The sequence below is a fragment of the Sorex fumeus genome, unplaced genomic scaffold (genome assembly GCF_029834395.1).
Source record: "Sorex fumeus unplaced genomic scaffold, SorFum_2.1 ptg000041l, whole genome shotgun sequence".
In the NCBI taxonomy this organism is placed as follows: domain Eukaryota; kingdom Metazoa; phylum Chordata; class Mammalia; order Eulipotyphla; family Soricidae; genus Sorex; species Sorex fumeus.
The window spans coordinates 514894-537666 of NW_026606098.1; the positions used below are offsets into that span (position 1 = coordinate 514894).

General features: G+C 53.6%; 1 protein-coding gene across 1 annotated transcript; it reads right to left on the reverse strand.

The window, feature by feature from the left end:
• Positions 1-1407: 1407 nt before the first annotated feature.
• SETD4 (SET domain containing 4) lies at positions 1408-18981 on the reverse strand. The gene is made up of 10 exons (XM_056119633.1): positions 18903-18981; positions 17675-17770; positions 15325-15362; positions 13947-14035; positions 9452-9863; positions 8353-8527; positions 5982-6063; positions 5112-5192; positions 2699-2822; positions 1408-1542 (listed from the first exon to the last, which is right to left on the reverse strand). Exons 1-10 carry the CDS (start codon positions 18973-18975, stop codon positions 1408-1410), a joined length of 1305 nt encoding a protein of 434 aa, XP_055975608.1. The 5' UTR covers positions 18976-18981.
• Between the last annotated feature and the right edge of the window lie 3792 nt (positions 18982-22773).

Here is a 22773-nt window from a genome sequence, read left to right on the forward strand (position 1 = left end):
AGCCCAGCCGGGCAGCGTGAGCCATGCAGGGACAGTTGAGTGTCTCAGAGCGATGGGCACTGGGGCCGGGCGCAGGGGCTGCCCTACTTTCTCACCAAGTGAATGAGGGGAAGGGTGAGGCCCAGAGTGGCCAGGAGGGCAGCCCTGACCCAGGATGGGATGGGAGGACGCTGAGCGCACGCTGGACAGCACCCTGGCCTGGGTCCAGCACCACAGGGTCCCCTGAGCACTCTGCCAGAGACTCCAGAGCATCGAGCCATGAGCATCCCCCAACCCAACACAGCCCCCGAATGAAAGCAATGGCCCTGTCTGACATTGGCCAGCGGCCTGAGTGGGGCACGTGCTCAGACGTGACGGCTAGTGACGCATCCCCTGCCCTCTCTCCAGGGCCTCCCAAACACTGAGGGGCATGAGAGGGCTGGGGGAGGTGTCCCCCCACCAGGGCCAACATGGACAAACTGGTCGCTGGAGCATAGTCGAAAGGAAAAAAAACACACATGGAAAGTCTGTATGTGAAATCCTTTGATTACATAAAAAAGTAAAAAAGGGAGGAAAACTAGCAGGATAGAATCACACACACACACACACACACACACACACACACACACACACACACACACACACCATGGCCCCAACAGCAGCTCGAGCAACAAGCAGAGGAATGAGGACACGGGCACACACACACACACCCATGAACACACACACACACACACACACACACACACACCCCCATTGCCCGAACAGCAGCTCGAGAGACACCTCTGCACAGGAGCAGAGGAATGAGGTCAGGCCCCCACTTCTCTTTCCCCAAGAGAAGCAGACAGGAAGTGACCAGGTCAGGGCTGGATAGTCTCTCCCACAAGCACCCTGTGCTACTCAGGAGCGAGGGCCATGCCCACCAGCCGTGCTGCTGGGTAGGGGGCGAGGGGCGCATGAGGCGGAAGTACACGGGCACCTCCATTCCCGCCCCCTCCTCATCTGCAGGTGGGAGGTCGGTGAGGCTGGGGCTCAGGGCCATGCCCCCCCGCCTTCCCCGCTGTCCTCTCTGCCGAGGATCCCTCCAGGCTTTGTTCTGGGCGTTAGGAGCACCTCCAGGAGGGCATTCGTTGTGTAGCTTCACTGGCAGCTGAGGGAGGCAGGCCGTCTGGTCATCTGCCCTGTCCCCAGAGTCCTGAGAACTGCCGCCGCTCCATCCCCCAGACATGCCGCAGTCAGGTCAGGACGGACTGCAGGGACCAACAGGCAAAGGCAAGGTCGGTGACAGTGACAGCCGCAGTCAGCACGGTGACCCAGAGCCTGAAGGAAGTGGAGCCCACCCCTCCCTCTAGCCCCGGCCCCAGCCCCAATCCCCACACTCCTCCCCAACTCCCTCCCCATGGGGGTTCCTTCCCCATGCCCCCAGGGAAGTCACCTCAGCGCTGCCTGCAGGCCAATCAGGGCCTCAGCGGACGCCTGCAGCATCTTCAGCTCTTCTGCCCAAAGCATCTCCACCAGCGTCAGCTGGCCGGTCAAGGCCACGTCTTGGTCTTTCTTACGAGAAACCTGGAAGTCAGTTCCTGGTCATTTTATGAGAGCAAGAGATGCCCAGCAAGGCCTGTCCCCTTGGTCACCCCCAGTTCAGCTGGGCGCGGTGACCATTTCTACAGCTTCTTCCTCTAACCAAATAGGGACACTGGGCCCGGGACCCAAGATTCAGCACCAACCCTGGGTCTCTGAGTCGCCCTGTTCCTGAACATCTCCTCAGAGGACCCCACAGCACTTTGGCATTTCAACTGGCAGAAAGTCCCCAAGTGTAACAAATACATTGTTACACCTATTTCTCTATTCCCAGGAACATTTTCAGGCAGAGAATTTTTTTTATTTGAATCATTTACAAAATAAGAATAAAGGGGAAGGAATACTTAAGAGTATTTAAAAATCTATTACAGAGGCTGGAGAGATAGTACAGTGGGGAGGGTGCTTGCTTTGCACAAGGCTGACCCAGGTTTGATCCCCAGCACCCCATACGGTCTCCCGAGCACTGCTAAGAGTAATTCCTCAGTGCCGAGCCAGGAGTGACTCCTGAGCATCGCCGGGTGTGGCCCAAAATAAATAAATACACAAAACAAAACCAAAAAAAAAACCCTATTATTACATACTAGCACTAGTTATGTAGTAAGTACTTAAAAATCTATTAAGAGAGGCTGGAGTGATAATACAGCAGGGAGGGCATTTTCCTGGCATGCGGCCGACCCAGGTTCGATCCCCAGCATCCCATATGGTCCCCCAAGTCCTGCCAGGAGTAATTCCTGAGTGCAGAGCCAGGAGGAACCTCTGAGCATCACCGGGTGTGACTCAAAAAGAAAAAAAAAAATTAAGAATTCAAACAATAGTTTCACCTCTTAAAAGCTACAGGCGCAATAGTAACAGGCAAGTAGAGATGACGTCGATGCCGTTTACATGACTGTTCATAAACACTGAGTCCAGCGTTTTGGGGAGTGCTAGTCGTCTTAGGTACAACTGAGCGTGCATTTGTTTAAAGAAGGTAGATTTCTGGGGTGGGATGCGGGGTGACTGTTGATTTTTATCCCCTAGAAACAGAGTGACAGGCCAAATAAATCCCAGAGCCTCTGTCCTGAGTTAAGATCTGGATGCCCTACCCAAAACGTGCCCACAGTGACCTCTGAGTGCAGCACTGTCAGGCGGGGCAGGCACACACCTCCTGAAGCCCCACGGCGCTCTCCTCCAGGAGACAGCGGCAGACTTTCTGGGCTACGTCCAAACTCATCTTCTCGTTGGTATCAGAAATCCTTTCCCCAAGAAGTACTTTCTTCCAGCATGTACTAAAACCGAAATATTCAGTGAGATCCCTTTAGCTGGCCCCCCAAATTACAGGTGGCTTCCCCAGTTCCACCACAGACTATTTTGTCCCAGAAACATCACACAGCTGACACCGTGGCGGACTCCCCACACTCTTCCCACACGAGGGGCGCCTGTGCTGGAGCACACAGGGACCGAAGGAGCGGGGTGGAGAGTAGGGAGGGGAGCACCCCTGGACACAGTGTGGAGTAGGGAGGGGAGCACTCCCAGGGCGCTGTGTGGAGGAGGGAGGGGAGCACTCCCGGGGGATAGTGTGGAGAGAGGGCAGTGTGGAGTAGGGAGGGGAGCACCCCCAGGGTGCAGTATGGAGGAGGGAGGGGAGTACTACCAGGGTGCGGTGTGGAGAGTAGGGTGGGGAGCACTCCCGAGGTGCAGTGTGAAGAAAAGGGAGGGAGCACTCCCGAGGCATGGTGTGGAGGAGGGAGGGGAATACCTCAGGGCACAGTGTGGAGTAGGGAGGGGAGCACCCAGGGGGCATAGTGAGGAGGATGAAGGGGAGCACTCCTGGGGCATAGTGAGGATTGAGGGGAGCACTCCCAGGGCATAGTGTGGAAGGAGGGGTGCATTCCCAGGGGGCAGTGTGGAGAGCAGGGAGGGGAGTACTCCCAGAGGATAGTGTGGAGGAGGGAGGGGAGCCCTCTGGGGTGCAGTGTGGAGAGTAGGGAGGGGAGCACTCCCAAACACAGTGTGGAGAGTAGGGAGGGAGCACTCCTGGGGCAAAGTGCGAAGGAGGGAGGGAGCACTGCCTGGGCATAGAGTAGAGGAGGGACGGGAGCACTCCCAGGGCACAGTGTGGAGAGCAGGGCAGGAGCTGAGCCCTGGGTCTGACTGACCTCGCACCCTGTGACTGGGAGCCCCGTCTGCAGCCACAGAAGCCAAGTAGGAGGCAGACCGGGAAGAGGGCTCAGGGCCCCACCGCCTAAGGACTTGGGTACCCCAAAGTGCTCCTTCCCTTCCGGCGAGGTCCTGCTGAAAGGCTCAAGCCCACCACGAGCTCTGGACCATATTCCCCAGACTCTGCCCTCTTTTCCTCCCGGGTTTCTCCAGTCCCACCCGCTATGCCCTTATCTCACGCTACGCCTCCCCAAACCCTGTTCACCATCTCCCCCGTGGCCCCCGTGGAAATGCCTGGGAGATCACAGGAGGGACCCACGGCAATTTCTCCTTCACATGGGCCCTGGGGTCCGGCCCTGCAGCCCCATCATCCCAGGAGGTGCCTTGAGGGCGAGGGGAAGGAGGGAGCAGGCAACATCTCACTGCAGACAGCACAGACCCGCCGGGTCCGGGTCCAGGGCCTGAAGGGGTAGAGTCAGTCCAGGAGGCCAGAGGAAGCGGGGGAGGGCCAGAAGCGGAAAGACTGAGGGTGGGGGGCTGCCCCCTGCGATGGGATGTACTGGGGTCACTCCGAAACTCAGAACAGTGGACAAGTCATATGCACAGCCACAGACTGAAGGTTCCGGCTGAAGCTCAGGCGCGGACAAGCTCTCAGGACAGAGGCAGAAACGAGAGTGCACGCAGCTGGTCAGGTGCCGCCAAGGAGCCGTCCCCGAAATCGCGTTCTCTTCTGTTTCAGTCAAACCCAGTGTGTTCAGGGTTCACTCCAGGCTCTGTGCTCAGAGCTCACTCCTGGGAGGGTTCGGGGGACCCTTTGAGGTGATGGGAGCCGGCACGTGCAAGGCAAACGCCCTCCCGGCTGTGCTGTCCATCCAGCTGCGGTCCTGAGCGTTAGCCCGGCACTGGGACTCACTCCCTGACATCCTGACAAGGGCCGGGTGGGTGTGAGCAAACCTCTTCCCTCCACGCGGGCTCCCGCCACCCTGGAATCTGAAAGGCACTGACCAGGCCGGCCTCCCTGCCCGCCCCGGGACACATTCAGGCCTCTCCACCCTCACGGGCACAACTGGGACCCTGGCAGGGAAAATGACCGACTCAGAGGCTCCCGCCTCGCCGTGCCAAGGCTCTGCTTCCTTAAGAGCTGAGCCTACACCACCGGCTGGGGGTCACCACCCAGGTAACAGCTGGGTGGAGGCCGAACGCTACTGGGCCTGACGCTCCTGGGCCCAAGTTCTCCGAAGATGGCTCAAAAGCCCTCAGGGCAGGCGCGGGGATGACTGAGAAGTCTGGCGCTGCCGTGTCATGACAATACTGAAAGAAGGAGCGAGCCAGGACCCAGCGGCCTCCCTCCCTCCTCTCAGGCCGGGCCTCTGCCCACCGCCTCCCCCGGCCTGGACTCCAGACCACACGGGACTCACAATTCTCCTGCACGCAGACACAGCAGCTTCAGAGCCGTGAGCAGCCTCCACGACGCCCCATCCCAGCCGAACGTCAGGTCTCTGCGGAGGAGAAACAGCATCACCTCCGTACCTGCAGGCCCCGGGCCCACAGCGACACGGGCAACATCTGGCTTCAGGCTCTCGAAAGGGATCACAAATCACCTTCACTCTTTGTCACAAAGTAAGAAAAAGAAGTCTGGACGTGGGCAAAGCCCGAGGGAGGGTGGCCCAGCTCACCGGGAGGGGGAAGATGAAGAACTAGGGTCATCCTGAGGCCACCCCACAGCCCCCCACTGCTGTCCAGCGGCGGGGGGATCATCAAACCTCCCTCTCTCTCATAAAGAAAATCGTCACAGGAGGCCCTGCACCATCCTTTCCATTCGGTGGGGAACCCCCTGGCTTCGTCCTCACCCGGGGCCCTGTGCCTTGTCACGGGGTGACCAGGACCAGCCAGCAGCACCCACCCAGTCCCCATGGCACAACCAACCTATTCCGCACTCGGGACCCAGTAATATCTCAAACCCGTATCACAGGGACCCAAAGAGGTTTCTCTCTGCGGCGAGGACAGGTTTGGGCCACACCCAGCCGTGTTCAGGGGCTAGTCCTGGTGCTGGGCCCGGGCATAGAACCCGGTCAAAGGCTGTGGCCCCAGACCAGCTCTCTGGCCCCCAAGCGAGGTTCCCTCAAGATGGTCTTACACAGCCCACCCATGAAGCACAACTCACGATACATAGTAAGGGCTCCAGGGACCCTGGCCCGCTGCGGGCCAGGCCCCCCGCTCACACGCCAGAAGCCCCTTCAATGGTGAAACCCCCCAACAGGAACATCAAACGAGAAAAACACACTTACTCTGTGAGGTTGTGATCCCGCAAAATGGAAATCTTTTTGTTCATCTGTTTATCTGCTGATGGAAGATATTTAACAAGTGTATCTGCATTTAAGAAGAAAAAGAAAGGAAAAATAGAAAGAAAATCAGAGAGATTTAGGATGTCACTGCAAGGGGGAATCTTTCCTTCCCAACTCACTTCCTCTCCTCTTAGTATCGATATAGACAGATACACAGTGGACTGGAACCCACACCAAGAAAAAAAAATTCTAGTCTTCAAGTCAATAAAATCATTATTGAGCCCTTGAGAATCTGTAAGAATTTCATGAGGAGTCAGAGCGATGGTACAGGGGAGGGAGTTTGCCTTGCATGCGACCGACCTGGGTTCAATTCCCAGAATCCCATATGGTCCCCTGAGCACCGCCAGGATTCCTGAGTGCAGACCCAGGAGTAACCCCTGAGCATCGCCGGGTGTCACCCAAAAAGCAAACCAAAAAAAAAGAAAGAAAAGAAAAGAAAAGTTGTGCTAACTATTCTGACGGTGGGGATATGAAAGCCACCAGGACTCAGCATGCGGCTTGCCGCTGGCTGCGACTCCCGTATCCGTTCCAGTCCAGGATCTTGGCTGGCATCTACGCTGCATTCCCACCTAACTGGCTGCGCTCCTGCTGGGCAGCGGGCCTGGTGGAATTTGGAGGTGTCGTGCTCCGGGAGCTACAGGACCTGAAGCACTGGGATGACTCTTGGCCTTTCCCCACTCCTGAGGGGTCCCCAGAGCATTCAGTCCAAGGACCCACGCACCCGCGAGTTCCCAGGGCTGCGCGTGCCTTCCTCCCATGATCAGCCGTAAGGCTGGGTCGCTGTTCACACGGCAGAGGCTGTGGGAGGCGGGGGGCAGCTGCCGGGGCTTCCGTCAGTACTGGGGGGAGGCTGCCCAGCCCATCTGAGAAGACCCCCGAGTCCCCTGCCGGGAAAAGGGCTTGCCTAAGCACCCCTCAGCACGGCCCTCTACAGGAATGAGAGGAGAAGCAGTCCAGCTAGCTGGCTGCTGGCACAGCAGTGGCTGTGGGGCTTGGGGGTGGCCACCGAGGCTTCGGCAGGGTGGGCACGGGGCCCAGGTCCCTCCTGCGGGAGCCCTGAAGTTTTCAGTCCACAGCAGCACCCAGTGTTCCGTGAGGCCCTGGGATTTGGCTGGCATCTCCGACAAGACGAGTCGTGAAGCCACGAGGCCGGGCCGCTGCTTACAGGCAGGCAGCTGGGTGGTGTGGGTGTAGCTGCTGGGGCTTCCAGCAGTAAAGGGGGGGGGGGGGCAGGAAGGATAGGGAAAGGCAGCAGGTACTTTTTTAACTTACTGCTCTCTAATCCTAGCTTATTAACCCAAAAAAAATCTCGGTATGAAGCCAAGTCTCAGTACAAAAATGTCCTTTTCTTGGCACCCAGCAGCAGTACAACTGTCCTGGGCAGCTCTCCTCCCCTTCCGTCCTGTGCATTGACCCCAGCAGAAGCCCCCCCACCCCACCCCCGCTCGTACCCTCAATAGAAAGCTTCCTGGCTGCTACTCCGGCACCGAAGTGAGAGGGGACCAGAGCCACAGCACGGCAGGCAGGGTCTGTGTTTTGCACGTGCCTGAGCTGGGTTCGATCCTCAGCACCCCAGAGGGTCCCCTGAGCACCACCAGGAGTGATTCCTGAGCACAGAGTCAGGAGTGATCCCTGAGCATCGCCGGGTGTGACCCAAAAACAAAAGACCCCCCCAAAAAAATATTAAAATGAGAGTGATCCTCAAGAGAAAGAGAACAAAGAGGAATGCCCTGCCACAGAGGCAGGGTGGGGTGGGAGGGATGGGGGGTGGGAGGGATACTGGGATCCATGGTGGTGGAAAATGGGCACTGGTGGAGGGATGGGTATTTGATCATTGTATAATTGAAACCCAAGCACAAAATTTGTAAGTCTACAACTGTACCTCATGGTGTCTCACTAAAGTAAAGTAAAGTAAAGTAAAGGCCCTCCCATTGTTCATCAATTTGCTCGAGCGGGCCCAGTAACGTCTCCATTGGAGACTTTGTTGTTACTGTGTCTGGCATATCGAATACTCTCGGTAGCTTGCCGGGCTCCCCGAGAGGGGCGGAGGAATCGAACTCGGGTCGGCCATGTTGGCTGCGTGCAAAGCAAACGCCCTACCCGCTGTGCTATCGCTCCAGCCCTGGTGTCTCACTAATAAAAATTTAAAAATAAATTTAAAAAAATAAAATAAAAATAAAAATAAAGAGAGAGAGAGTGATCCTCAAGCGTAGCCCACCCAGAGGAGGTCTGTTTCAGGCTGTGCCGTTCCAATGACGACTGAAAACCAACCCAGCCCAGCCCAGAGGAGACACGAGCACCAGGTGACACAGACCCAGGGTGACAGGGACACTGTCGTGTGGGTTGTGGGCCGCCACGAAGCCATACTCCAGCAGCAGGCACCGGTTGTCATGCGGGCCATAGCAGATGAAGACCTCCTCGCCCCGCCGGCAGCCAGGGGCCGCGCTGATCTCGTACCGGCGTGTTTCCTCATTAAATGCTGCTTTTACCTGGAAATGGGAGAGGGTGGGCTTGACGCGGCTATGTGGAGAACAGCCCACCCCCCTGCAATCCAACACCCTCAAGGCACTGACTGCATGTAGGCGCGGCCTCTGGGCAGCAGGACACCAGCAGGGACCCTGCTGTGGAATTTTGGGGCCCTTCCTGCTGCTTACTAGGTAAAGGGGGACACACCCAACCCTGCCCACATCACCCCCCCAAGGGGAGGAGGTCCAGCACCCCACTGCAAACTAGTGGGGGTCAATGGTGACAGGTGAGAGCCGGCCACAGTGCCCCTGCAGTCCACGTCCTTTAGGTCTGGGCTGTCAATGTCCTCCAGTGCAGCCAGAGAGTAAACAGGCAGGGCCTGACCCTGGCCAGAGTTTAGGGGCACTGAGAGCCCTCGCCGCCCCCACAGGAGAAAGTCGGGCCATGGGGACTGAGCAGGGCCTGCGTCCATTGCTGCCCCAGCCTGTCCCCTACACTGCTGCCTCGCTGAGCCTTCATCTGCGCAGCACGGCACTTAGAAAGCACCTTCTAGAAGACAAGCGCACACAGCATCGAGGCCCTGCGGTGGGGGGGCAGGGGAGGGAAACCACTGGGGGGGTCCCATGCTCCCCTTTCATGACGGGCACGGGATGTGCCTCCAGGGCTCCCCGAACAGCACAGGGGAAGGGCAGGCACCTCCAACGCTGGGTCCCCCTCCCCCACTCCCCGCGACCCCACAAAGCAAATCAGCTCCAGGGCACACAGTAGAAGAGCTAGGAGGGGACCTGGGGGACCCCGACGGTGGGACTCTGCCTCCCCCACCCCCGTTTGGCGGCCACACACCTCCCACCACAGCCGGGCCCTGAACTGGGCTCCAGGTCACTGGGGACCAGTGGGAGTGGGGAGGAAGGGTCGGAAGGGCAAGTGGGCGGGCGGTGGCCTGTCACCTGCACGTGTGGACTGTGGTTCAGCAGATCCAGGAAGGGGGCGAGCGCCGAGCAGTCGCCGGGCCGCTGCCGCAGGTACACGGCCCTCGTGTTGACCGTGCACCAGGCCCACAGGAAGGCGCTGGGGCTGAAGACGTTCTCCACGGCCTCCTGGGGAAACAGCGGCTGCAGCGACGAGAAGAAACCCCTGGCGGCCGTAAACATCTCCCAGACGCGGGCCCTCTGCTCTGCGGCCTGGGCCCGCAGTGGCTTGGGAAGAAGGTCCACCACCTCGGGCTCCAAGCACACCGGGCAGGTGTAGGCCAACGGCAGAGTGTCCAGGTAAGGCTTCCAGGGCGACCGCTCCCCGGCGTGCTTCTCAGAAACCAGAAAGGTGCACAGAGTCAGCACAGGCGACGGGGGAGGCTGCCACCTGTGAGAAGAGCCAGATTACGCAGAACTGTCTGTACTCAAGATGTGGAGTGTTGCGAATACACCGGCTATTGCGGTTCCACTCGCGAGGGGTGGCACCGGGTCCCCCGCACAGTCCCAAGAGTTCCATTCATTTCTTTTTGCTTTTGTTTCTGGGTCACACCTAGCGATGTCCAAGGGTCTCTCCTGGTTCAGTGCTCAGGAGTCACTCCTGCTGGGCACAGGGGACCATATATTGAACCCAGGTTGGCCGTGTGCAAGGCAATCACTTTACTGCTACTCTATGGATCCGGCCCATCCCAAGATTTCTTAATGCATCGAGCAGGTACCCCTCCCTCCAGGAGGACCTCCAGGGCCAGAGCCCTGTATACAAGTCACCCGCAATGAGTGACAAGAACAGATTCACCAGCCCAAGTTCCAGATCTGTTGGCAAGAGATCCTGATTGGCAAAGGGACCAGCTTCCAATTGGCTCTCCGCTCAGAAAGCTTGAGATGGACAGCCTCTTGTTCCCCCTGGATAAGGGCAGAAAACTGGGAGGTGGATACGGTTGATTTGATGGACAGAACCTAGACCTGCCCCATCCAATACAGTAACCATGGGGTATGGGTAGCTCTTTCCACTTTAAGAGGATGTGGGGGTCCAAGAGGTGCACAGGGGGTCAGGGGTGGCACCCAGTGGCTCTGGTCGAGGGCCTGAGGGGACAGTGCTGCTAGGGCTACCCCAGGGGCCCTGGGAAGCCACATAGTGTGCAGATAAAATCCTTGTTCTCGGGCTGTGGGGGAAGTGGAAGAGGCAACCCAGGTTCAATCCCCAGCATCCCATATGGTCGCCTGCGTCTCTTCAGAAACAAGACCTGAGCACAGAGCTAGGAGCAAGGCTGAGAACTGCCAGGTGTCACCAAAAAAAAAAATCTGTATGTAAAGAAAAGTGTGTGTGTGTGTGGGGGGGGGGGGGGGGGGGGGAGGCAGGGTTTGGTAGTGGAGAGCCATCTCCATGGTAGAAAAAAAAAAGAGATGGGGACCATGAACTGACTCAATTCAAGTCAGATCAAGAGACAGTGGACGTTTAATTCGGAACTGAAGAACTTAATAAATAAGCACATCTGAGGGGGTTCGAGGTACAGGACTGCACGAAGGGAAAGCATTCTGACAGAGGAAATTCCCTGGGGGGATTAACTCAAGGAGATGCTCTGTCTGGGACTAGATGGAGAGATTTGCTTGGGGAGTGACATGCATCTATACTGCTCTTCTCTTTCCCTTGCTGCTAGTACATATTAAACTATTAACTTTACTTCCTATTAATGTTTGCAGTTCTTATTAATATTTGCAGTTATTTGGATAAACGCAGTAAGAAACATAGATTCCAAAACTTAGTTCTCTGGGCTCTGTGAGCTGAGGTTAAAAGTCGACTGGGCTTTTACCATAAATCCCAGACTAGTGGTTTCCCAGGGCCCCTGGGGTAGCTCTAGCTTTAGCTTTTCCTACCCCATGGGGTTCTGTCTTTTAGGTCATTATGGCTCATATCAAGACTGTGCTTTATATATTTCCAGACTGTCCGATATGGAAGCCAGGACAGCTCCGCTGCTTGCCCCCGGGTACATCCAGAGATTCATTCAGTGGGATCCAGCTTTTTGGAGGATTAAGAACAACAGCGACAGGGGCTGGAGCGGTAGCACAGCGAGTAGGGCATTTGCCTTGCATGCAGCCAACCCAGGTTTGATTCCCAGCATCCCTTATGGTCCTCCAAGCACCACCAGGAGTAATTCCTGAGTGCATGAGCCAGGAGGACCCCTGAGCATCACCGGGTGTGACCCAAAAAGCAAAAAAATAAAATAAAAGAACTATAGCGACAGAAGTCTAAGTCAATTAATTATGACAGGTGCCCAAGAGTAGATAAAGTTCGGAGTCAATTAACTCCCCAAAATTAGGAGCACAGCATTAACGGCCTTCCTGTGTTTAAGCAAAGAACATTGCTCTATAGGCAAATATGAAAAGGTTATAGAGGAAACAGAAAAGCAACTCATTCACTACAGATACAAAGTCAGAGTTACCAGAAGGTTTGACTTTATAAGGAACCAAGCCTGACCTGGTGCATTCAGTAGCTGACAGAATGAGAGGTGAAGCACAAGGAGAACGTTGAAGATAAACCTGGGGGATTAGGAGTGCTCTCACGAGCACCGTAAGCTTCTCTGGGCTTGGGGGGCGGGGAGGAAAAGGGGCAATTCAAAACACGTGGGGTTAATAGCCAACATCTGTACTCTCTCCCTGGCCCGGTCCTCTTTCTTTAAAGTTCAACTCCTTGTATAAGTCACATTTCAAGAGTTGTAAGTGGCCACAGCAACCACCCCATGCGTGCAAAACTATCTCTGCAAGTAAGTTCCACTGTTTGGTACTAAGCTAGACGGAGAACTGAAAATGCTCATGCTGCGCTTATTACTACTCCACAACTTTTGTCCCTAAACTGACCCATCCTATTGCAAATTAATTTATTTGCTATCAACAGGAGTTCTTGTTCCATAAATATATTTAGAAAAGTTTCCACCAACAGGAGATCCAAACTACAACCACAGAATCGGAAACTGTGCCTGTCAAGGTGTGGGGAGGCGGCGGGGGTCGCTTGGGAGCATTTGGTGGAGGGGCACTGGCGGTAAGGTTGGAGCTAGAATATGGCATTATATGTCTAAAGCTCAACTACCAGCATCTCTGTAAATCACAGTTCTTTACATTTAAAAAAAATTAATAAAATTTTTGTTTTTGTCAAATAAAACCAAATCCCTCAAAGTTCATTCCTCAAACGTTGAGGAATGTTTTTATTTAGTAAAAATAAAATGTATTTTATTTAGTAAAAATAAAACGTATCCCTCAAAATTCAGATAACTGTTTCACCGTATGAACAACTGTCCTCCCATTGCTCATCGATTTGCTCGAGCAGGCCCAGGAACGTCTCCATTGTGAGACTTGTTGTTACCGTGTTTGGCATATCGAATACGTCACGGGTAGCTTGCCAGGCTTTGCCATGCGGGAGGAATACTCTTGGTAGCTTGCCAGGCTTTCCAAGAGGGGCGGAGGACTCGAACCTGGGTCGGCCGGGAGGCAGTGCGCAAGGGAAACACCCTATCGCTGTGCTATTGCTCCAGCCCATATAGTCTCGCAAAATTTCAGTAGCATACAGAAAATGTTTCTCGTGCAAGCATCCTTCCTTGCTTCAAGAAACAAACATGGAGCCAGAGAAACAGTACAGCAGGTGGGGATCTTGCTTTGCATTTAGCCAACTCTGATCCCTGTACCACATATGGTTCCCCGAGCATTTAAGGAGGGATCCTGAGCACAGAGATAGAAGTAAGCCCTGAGCACTGCCTGTGTGGCCCAAAAATCTCACACACACACACACACACACACACACACACACACACACGAGGGGGGAAATTCTAGAATTTACCCTGGTTAAGAAAGAGCACTATCATTCAATCCTCATCATTTAAGAAACCTCTCCTCCCTCTGTGCCCAGAGAACAAAGCCTCCACTGTAATATAATCTGCCGGAAAAAAAATTCTGACCTCCTGAGTAATGGACCTCCCCTCTTCTCCACAAAGTAAAACTAACTCAATAGCTAATAGTACAATTAACGGAGCAATAGAATAGCAAGTAGGGCATTTGCCTTGCACACAGCCGACCGGGGTTCGACTCCCTGCATCCCTTATGGTCCCCCAAGCAGACCAGGAGTGATCCCTGAGCGCAGAGCCGGGAGGAAGCCCTGAGTACCCTGGATGTGGCCCCAAAACAAAAAACAAACTCATGCTGTTAACAGTTCTGTGGAGGTGAAGAAAAATCAAGCAAGTAAAGGGAGAAACCAAAAGGAGCGTCGCTGACTGACGAAAGATGGGGACCAACAGGCTCACACGACACTCCCCGCTTTGTCCAGGTCCGCCAGAGAGAGGTCAGGATTCCCACCCAAACCCCACAAAAGGCAGTTTACAGTGAGTAAAGAACATCTCCGAGGCCAAGCAGACCCTTCCGTCCTTTCAGACACGAGTCCCTCTAAGGGACTGTGCCTTAATAACCCGGTGCCGCCGGACACACTCACCTGGCAATGTACGCTCCCAGGTAGCTCCTCATCACTGTGTCCGTAGTGAGCAGGCAGGTCTCGGGCAGCGAGATGACCACCTGTCCGTCCTGCCCGAGAGAAAGCCCAGTTTAGAACGCCTTGGGGAAGCGCCACAGGCCAGAGTCTGGTCATGTCCGCAATCCACTGACCTCTCCTGGCGAACAGTACACAACACATCCAGCAACTACCAAATCTCACAGGACACTCCAAACAAAAATTATCCCAGTTACTGCTATCCCCCCGGCGAGGGGGCGGGGGGGGGAACGGGGACGGGGATGTCTTTCTCCTCCCCAAACTTTGCTGCAGAGCAGTGAAGAACATCTCCCCTTGAAATCATCTGCCACAGAGGCAGGGGGAGGGTTGGGATGGAGGGGGCGGGGATACTGAGGACATTGGTTGTGGAGAATGTGCACTGGTGGAGGAATGGGTGTTGGATCATTGTATGACTGATACTCAAACATGAAAGCTTTGTAACTGTAGCTCATGGTGATTCAATTAAAAAAAAAAAAGAATATCTCCCCTCAAAAAGAAGTAAATAAAAACACTGCCCAAATGAATCAAGCAAGCGTAGTGCTGACAGTGTGTGTGGGGGTAGGGAAGGGGGAGAGGGCAAGGGGGCTGGAGCCACAGGATGGCGGGGAGGGCATAGCCTTGTACTCAGCCACCCTGGGCTTAGGAAGTTGGTATTTGATGGTGGCTTCTGCACCCCTAAAATTCAAACATCTATTCTCTTGTGAACCAACATTACTTCAGTAAAAATTAATTTATAGGAACAAAATAGGTCCCCGTGTGCATAGTTTTCTGTGCCAGCCCTGGCCCTGGCTCAACACCCCTTCTCACACCCCTCACAAAGCAACCCCCCTTGGAGGGCCTCGGGCCAGGGGCCAGGGGCCAGGACAGGCCAGCACGTCCCTCCCAGCTTGAAGCGCTCATGCCCACGGTCCCAGGTGGGTGCAATGTACACCCAGTCTCCGTGGAGGAGGAGGTCTGCCCTTCCTCAGCCCCGGTATCCATCCTGCTGCCCGGATTCCTGGACTCCAGGCCCCCGCTGGGAGGTGAACACTGAGCTGGCAGAGGTCTAGGCTCTGATGCAACGAGACACCACACCAACCAGGCTGCAGACAGGAGCAAAATTAACCTCTGTTCCACTTGAGCACTCCTTCCTCTGGGCTTGTTCTCCCATAAACAGCAGAGCTAATCCTAATGGAAGTATATTAGATTACATGTATGAAGCACGTGAGACATGCCCACATGCACACCATGCTTCAGTATCTTCCATTCCCCTGTCTGGAACCACAAAACCCAAACAGTCCAGAAGGCTGACCCTGGGCTTCAAGGTGGAAAGAGAAAGTCTTACCCGCAGGGATGTTCTGCTCATCAGCCCTCTTCCAGTACCTAGGAAAGCAGAGAGAGGGAAAGGGGTAAATCCCACGGGTGGTCAAGAGCATAGCCCCCAGGAACCGGGACAAAGGGTGTGAATGAACTTCAGAAGCACTTGAAACCAGAGCCAAGTGTGTCCTTTGCCTCCAGGCAGGGAGGGGGGATGCCAATCTGGAAAACGTCCCCATCTCCTCGGGGACTGACACTCGTTGACGGACAGAGTGGGACCTAAAGCCAGGTCCTAACTTTCCAAATACAGACCATCCTGGGCTTTTACGGGAAGCCCGTGGTATGCAGGCTCCTTCGGAACCGGCCAGCTGGTGTGGAGACCTGCTTTCCCCGAAATGGTCTGAGTCTCCGTCTCCCTGACTCCACCCCCCACTGGCCATCCCCCCAGCCGGGCAAGCAGCTCTTCGATGGCTGCACCCAACTGGCGGCTTCAGGGCCAGCGGCTCCCAGGAGCAAGGCCGCAGTCAGTCCACTGCTGTTCCAGGTTGATGGGAGGGAGGGCTCCCTCCCGAGTCCTGACATGGGGAACGGGCGCATCTGATGTGATTTGATGTCTCCCCATCCAGGGACACACTGACTGTTCAGACACATGGTCTAGGCTTACAGAACTTGGTGCCACCCCAAGAGAGCACAGTGGTGCCAAGGAAGCAGGCGCAGGCAGGAAGCCTGGGTTCAAGGCCCCCGGGCACAAAGCCCAAATCAGCCACCAGATAAGGCCTAGTAAACACACAGAGAAATAATTTATTCAGTGTGACAGCATCACCTCTGTGGGTGAGAATCAATTACTAACTGGAGAGTATTTTCCCCCACTTCGGAGTCATCCTCTCAAAGACTCATTTCCTAACGTATGTGGAAATTCTCCCCAAACGTACATTATGAACTAGACTTGGATGATGCTTTCCTGCCATTTCTACAGCATGGAATTCTAGTATCAGGAAGCAGACCACAGCCCTGAAGACCAGCTCCAGTGGGCCAGGACGTAGCCTTTGGGGATCTAATCATAATAAAGCTTAGTAGATTCCTCGATGCAGGGCACAAGTTGCCTTGCACACGGCCAACCAGGGTTCGATCCTGATCCCCGGCCTCCCATATGATCCTCTGAGCACTACCAGGAGTGATTCCTGAGAGCAGAGTCAGGGATAACCCCTTAAGAATCACCAGCTGTGGCCCAGAAACAAAAAGGAAAAGAAAAAAAAAAAAAAAACTTCTGCTACCAAACCTACCTGGGAAGTCCAGATCGACTCACCATTTTGGTTGTAGAAAGAAATATTTTGACAGTTCCAAAAAAAAAAAAAAAAAAAGGAAATATTGACAGTTCCCAAAGGACAACCTATTTAAGGGTATAAAGACTGAATCCTCTTATCCTCTTGCAAAGATCAACCTCCCAAAGCTTAGCACATTGTAGCAGAATCCAGCACACGTTCCTGCCTATAACACACTAAGAGGTGACAGAGCATGCGGAATGTTTACTCTGCATCAAAGGTCTGTGCCTCCCACCCCAATTCAGGGCTGAACCCCAACCCCCTGATGGAGCCTCCCAGAAGTGAGTAGGTCACAAGGAAAAAGCCCTTAGAAGACACACAGAGCTTGCTCTGTTCTGCGTGCAAACACAAAACAAAGATCTTTTTTGGTTGTAGTTTGATTCGGAGGCAGGGGGTAGGGTGGGGGTTCCCACACCCATTGATGCTCAGGGGTCACTCCTGAATCTATGCTCAGGAATCACTCCTGGTGGTGCTCAGGGGATGATAGCAGGATGCGAGGGATAGAATCCAGGTAAGCTGCGTGCAAAACAAGCGCCCGTCCCGCTGGATCATGGCTGCAGCCCCACGATACAAAGATTCACAGGCCAGGAAGGCGACTCCCTATCAGAGCACCTGCCAACACCTGCTCCTTCCCTCAGGCAAAGGAGCTCCAGGCTCATTGTGGTCCACGCCTGCTCTAGGTGACCCAGGGACAGCAGGCCCTATACCCTGGGGAGGGGCATTGGCCACAGCTAACCCATCTGCTTTAGCTCCCCTGAGACCAACAGCGTGGTCCCATTTCCACAAACATCCCCTATAAGTTGTTTCCAGTTCTAGGTGGCCTGCTTATTTCCAGGCCTGCCCATCATCTGATGCCTGGCCATATTCAACTTCCCCTTCTTTGGACAGAGTGACACCATAGGCTGGTTTAGGACCCCAATCTGGAAAAGCAGAAAGTTGGACAGATACATGACATTGAGACGCTCCCAGAGAAGGGACAGCCTGTGTGTAAGAGCTCCTCCAATACCCCCCACCTCAGCCCACTTTTCTCCCCTGAGAGGTGGGCCAGGGCCTCACCTGGAAAACGAGCCGGTATTAAGTTTGTATCTTCAAACTTCCGGTCTTTCAGCCACTTCTTAAGCTCAATAAATTCGGGCTTGTGGCTCTCGGGCACTAAGCAAGAGAGAAAAGGAGGAAAGAAATGGTGAGTCGAAGCACTGTATAATCACATCGCTTTTGAAAAAAAGATTAATCTCTGGTGAACTGTCGCCGTCAGTTATGAGAGAAAACAATTTATTTTTAAATACGTGAATAATGCAAACCAAAGGGGGGAAAAAAAACACCCAGCCAGCCATAAACTAACTTTTGTTCTTGGTATCTCTCCTCAGCAAATCAAGAGCAAAGGAAAGCTCCTCAGCCTGATAAAGAACAGGGTTTTTTGGTTCATAGTCTCAACTGTGGCAGTGGCCTTCCCGAGTATATACAAAAATCAAAATCAAGTTATAGCTGACCTTGAACAGTGCAAGCTTTAGGGACACTAACAAAGTCAAATATTCAATTTATTTTCTTTTAGTTTGATTCACAGTATTGTTAATGTTCAGATTTCTTGCAGGCAGCATCCCAACCTCACACACTCCACCCAAGTGACTGCTTCCCCCACCGTAATCTCTGGGCCCCACCCGTTAGGGCCCCCAAAAAACACTCACAGTCATTCTAACTCCCCCAAAAGATAACTGCCAACAGCTTGCTGCTGACCTTACCCAGTAACAAGTCAACATGTGCTCTGCGTTATCCTGTGTTTCTTCAAATAAAGCCCCAAGAAAGGGAATCCTTCAAAATGCCCTAAGGATTGAGCCCAATTTATCGATTGCCATCCTGTCCAGGTTGGGCTCTACTGTATCTGAAATGATGGACTTACATCCAAACATGCAAGCTGCTGGAGTTCAGGACCAGTAATGGAAACCTGGGCTCATACCCCAGAGAGAACACAGCTGAAGCATGAGAAAGAGATTCATATCTTCATTCACAGAGATTCATAGATTCATTCATACAAAGCATGAGAAAGAGATTTGTATCTTCATTCACAGAGAGCTTCATAGATTCATTCATATGAAGCATGAGAAAGAGATTCTCCTCCAGGGTTTAGAGGGAAGGAAATGGGCCTGCTGGAAAGAGGAGTCTTTAAGAAAATATTCGCTCTGATCCTTGCCCATGACCCTTTGAACAAAACCATGTGTGTCCGCTAATTCCCTTCAACAAAGGAACCCTCTTTTCATCACTGGCACTCAGAGAATCATGAGTATACCTCCTCTTGATTCAGAACTTCTGAGAAGCTTCTGTCTTCTGACCCGGCTGGTTCTTCCTCTGCCCTTCCTCATACTAAAGCTCAAGTTTCTGTTTAAGTGTCCCACAGAAGTTTAAAGGGTTTCCTTTGCGTTTCATTCCAGTCAGTAATAACAATCATGGTTCTTTGTACCTGTAAATATTTAAACATACAAACATTCAGTAAGCCAAATAAAGTGGCTTTCTATATGCAAAACAAAACATTACATGAGCTTAATTCCTGACCCCTGGCACAGAGATTAAAATCTCTCTTTATCCCCCTAACAATTTTGTCTGGAGATCCTACTGAATGCTAACTAATGAAAACTACACTACCATGTGCACTGGTGACGAACGCAAGTCAAGACTAGCGATACTACGGCTCCACTCTCACTGTACTTTGCATAAAGAGCAGCCATGAAGCCCTCATCAACGAGGAAATCTTAAAAGGAGAGGGAAAAATAAAAGAAAGCTTTCAGTGAGAAAAAAATAACAGGATTCTTAACTCACTATCATTGGATAAGGGGTAATAGGGGTGGAAGTGATAGCACAGCGGGTAGGGGTGCTTGCCTTGCACATGGCCAATCCAGGTTCACTCCCAGCATCCCATATGGTCCCCCAAGGTCACTAGGGGGTGATCCCTGAATGCAAAGTCAGGAGTAAGTCCTGGGTGTGGCCCCCCCCAAAAAAAGAAATATTAAAGAAGAAAATAATGAGAGTTGTGAAACATGGTCACTGTCACTGTCCTCCCGTTGTTCATCTATTTGCTCCAGCGGGCCCAGTAACATTGTGAGACTTGTTACTGTGTTTGGCATATCGAATACTTCACGGGTAGCTTGCCAGGTTTTGCCGTGCTGGTGAGATACTCTAGGTAGCTTGCCGGGCTCTCTGAGAGGGGCAGAGGAATCGAATTCAAGTCAGCCATGTCGGCCGCGTGCAAGGCAAACACCCTATCCACTGTGCTATCGCTCCAGCCCAAGTCAATTATCCCTTTGGAGTTGTTTTGGAGCACATCCCATAACCATATAAAACAAGAGTGAAAGATATTCAAAAACGTGCCAGGGGAGGGGGCTTTTGCCAGGACTTTTGTATCCTACTGTGATTCTTGGGGGGGACACCTGGGGACTGGGAGCATCAGGTGCTGTGCAGATGCTCAAGTCCTGCGAGGCTAAGTGAGCCCATCGCACCGCACCAGAGATCCACCACAGGCCCATGATTCTCAGGGATAGGGCTTTTCTCTGGGTGGGGAAAACCAGTTCCCATCTCTACTGAGTCCAGGTTCCCTGTCTCTCTCTCCCTCTCTGAAGTGAGGAATGTCAGAAAACAGAGCACAGAGCAAAAGTTTTATTTAAGGAAAATGAGCCACATCCAAAGGAAACACCAAAACCAAAACCAGAGCTTCCTCGGGGAGGGGCATGCCTGGAACAGCTCTGGAATCTTCGTCAACAACAGAGTCTTTGCCAAGCTGCCCTAACTCGCAGCTCTGTGCAGATAGCAGGATGCCACAGCCTTGCACATGTTGCCAACGGGGATTCACAACCCAACACCGGAGAGTGTCCCCCAAGCCCCCCACCTAGGAGTGATCCCTGAGCACCGCCCGGTGTGGCCAGAAAACAAGGCAAAGAGAACTGTTGCGAAGGCACCGTCAAAGGAAGAACTCCTGAGGTCTGGTTTCTTTCCCTGAAAAAACCTGCGCCTTCAGCCCAATTTTAGCTGGGGGGGGGGGGGGGGGGGGGGGGGGCGGAGGTCCTAGTTGCAGCCTGTGAATATCTTCCAGATGATAGGAGGGTCATCAAAGTCCTGCGCAGTATCATGCGCGGCCTCTGATCTCCGTTCTTCCACGCAAACAACCAAACAGAAGACCCATTCCCACTGCCTGCCCATCCCCAAGCTCCCGTTACCCGGGCAACGGCCGCGGCAGCTTCTGTTACCCGAGCAACGGCTGTGATAGCTCCCGCCCCGGAAGTCGCCGGCACAGCGCGGGGCGGGGCTCGGACCTCAACGTGGCGGCGGGCCGCGCGCACATACAGTCAAACTCCGCGCCACAGAAGAACACGGGTTGCAAGAACACTGCCGCAGAGGGAACGGCTCGGGGATCTCCAGGCCCACCTCCCGCCGCGAACCCTCACGAACCGACAGCGCTCAGTCACCGCGCGCGGCCCCGCTTCCGTCCGGAGCCATCGCCGCCGGCGCCGCGCGCGCGCGCAGGCGCATCCCAACCCCGGAAGTGGGTTGGGCGGCGGGAGCCGCGGGCGCGCGGCTGCCTCTCCTTGCAGTGTCGCCGCGCGCCGCTAGGGGCGCGCTCAGGCAGGCCTCCAGGGTACGGGCTGGCGGTTCTCCAAATGCCCTTTGACCCCTGCTCAGCCAACCTAGGTCTACTTCCTCCTCGCGGACTTCTGGGCAGCCTTCTGGAAAATTCCATGGCTATCCTGGCATGCCGCCTCCCGCAGAGCGATGAGATTGAGTTTCTCACACTCACACACCCCTTGGTGATGGATTTAGTGACTGTGGGATTCTGTAGTGGAGAAACCTGGCACCTAGTGCACCCCCAAACCTGAAGCACCCAGTTCCTTCTTGAGCAAAACTTGACACCAGCAAAACAGGTTACCGAACACCTGAGCAGCGTCCACGGCCAGAGAAGTGGACCTGAGAACCTTCCAGGCACTGACGGGATTGAAGGGGCCGGAACCGGGGTACACGATGCTCTATGGCAAATGTTGGGACAAAAGTGATTTTTTTTTTTTGCGTGGTTGTTTTTTAGGGAGAAAAGAGAAAGCCAAATAAAACACGGAGCTTAGTCATACTGCTAATCATTCCATGGAAGTTTGAAATGCACCTGTCACTGGATTGGTGTTGGAATATCATATGCCTACAACTGGACTAGTCAATAACTTTGTAAATTGTGGTTCTTCAAATAAATATCTTTTGGGGAGTCACACCCTGCGATGCACAGGGGTTACTCCTGGCTCTGCACTCAGGAGTTACTCCTGGCAGTGTGCAGGGGACCATATGGGATGCTGGGAATCGAACCCAGGTCGGCCGCATGCAAGGCAAACGCCCTACACGCTGTGCTATCTCTCCAGCCCCATCAAATAAATATTTTTAAATATTGCCATTGTATGATTGGTTTCTTAGTTGTGACCAAGGTAACCCAAGCCCCGAAGTATTAATAATGGGTGTTTAGGGATTATTTTTACTACTCTGACAGCTTTTCAGTGAATCTATCCTAAAATTTAAAGTTTTTTGAAAATAAAGGGTGAGGGGAGCTGGAAAGAGATTTGAAGCCATGATTCAGTGATGTCAGCAAAGATCAAGACTTTTTCCACCTTCAAATAAAACTGTGTAAACTCAAAAAAACCTCTGTGGCTGCCTTCTATCTCTCCCACTGCCTGCGTTTGGTAGTCTCACACCGTTTCCCCCACCCCAGGGAGGTAGATGGCGTTGGGCAGGTGAAGGAAGGAACAAGGACCAGGCTGGTTGGTCTTAGTTGCAGTTTATTCCAACCCTCTCTCCATTCATATCTGTCCCTCTCCTCTGCCTCCTCCATGCTACTTTATTCTCCTCCTTGATCCCCCTTTATTCTCCTTCTGGCTCTGGAATCTGGATCCCATTTCTCCTTCTCCTTCTTCTGGAGTCTGGCTCCTGATCCCCTTTTTCCTCCTTCTTTGGAGTCTAAATTCTGATCCTTCAGCCCACTCTTACAGTTAAATCCCAAAGCATGAGGGGTTGGGGTAACAATTACACATAGGTGTGGTCACTGTCAACAGCGGTAAAGTTCTTTCCTCAGGGAAAGCCACTGCTTCTAGGACAGATACTCTCTCAGCAGAAAGACCCACCCTAGAACAGAATCCCCT

What these genes read in the sequence shown, in the direction of transcription:
- SETD4 (XM_056119633.1), bottom strand. Translation starts at nt 18,975, where the DNA reads ATGAGGAAGGGCAGAGGAAGAACCAGCCGGGTCAGAAGACAGAAGCTT. An exon ending in TGAGCAGAACATCCCTGCGG is followed by an intron (nt 14,036 to 15,324) that starts GTAAGACTTTCT and finishes TCTCTCGGGCAG; the next exon opens with GACGGACAGGTGGTCATCTC. An exon ending in CTGGGAGCGTACATTGCCAG is followed by an intron (nt 9,864 to 13,946) that starts GTGAGTGTGTCC and finishes CTCTTCTCACAG; the next exon opens with GTGGCAGCCTCCCCCGTCGC.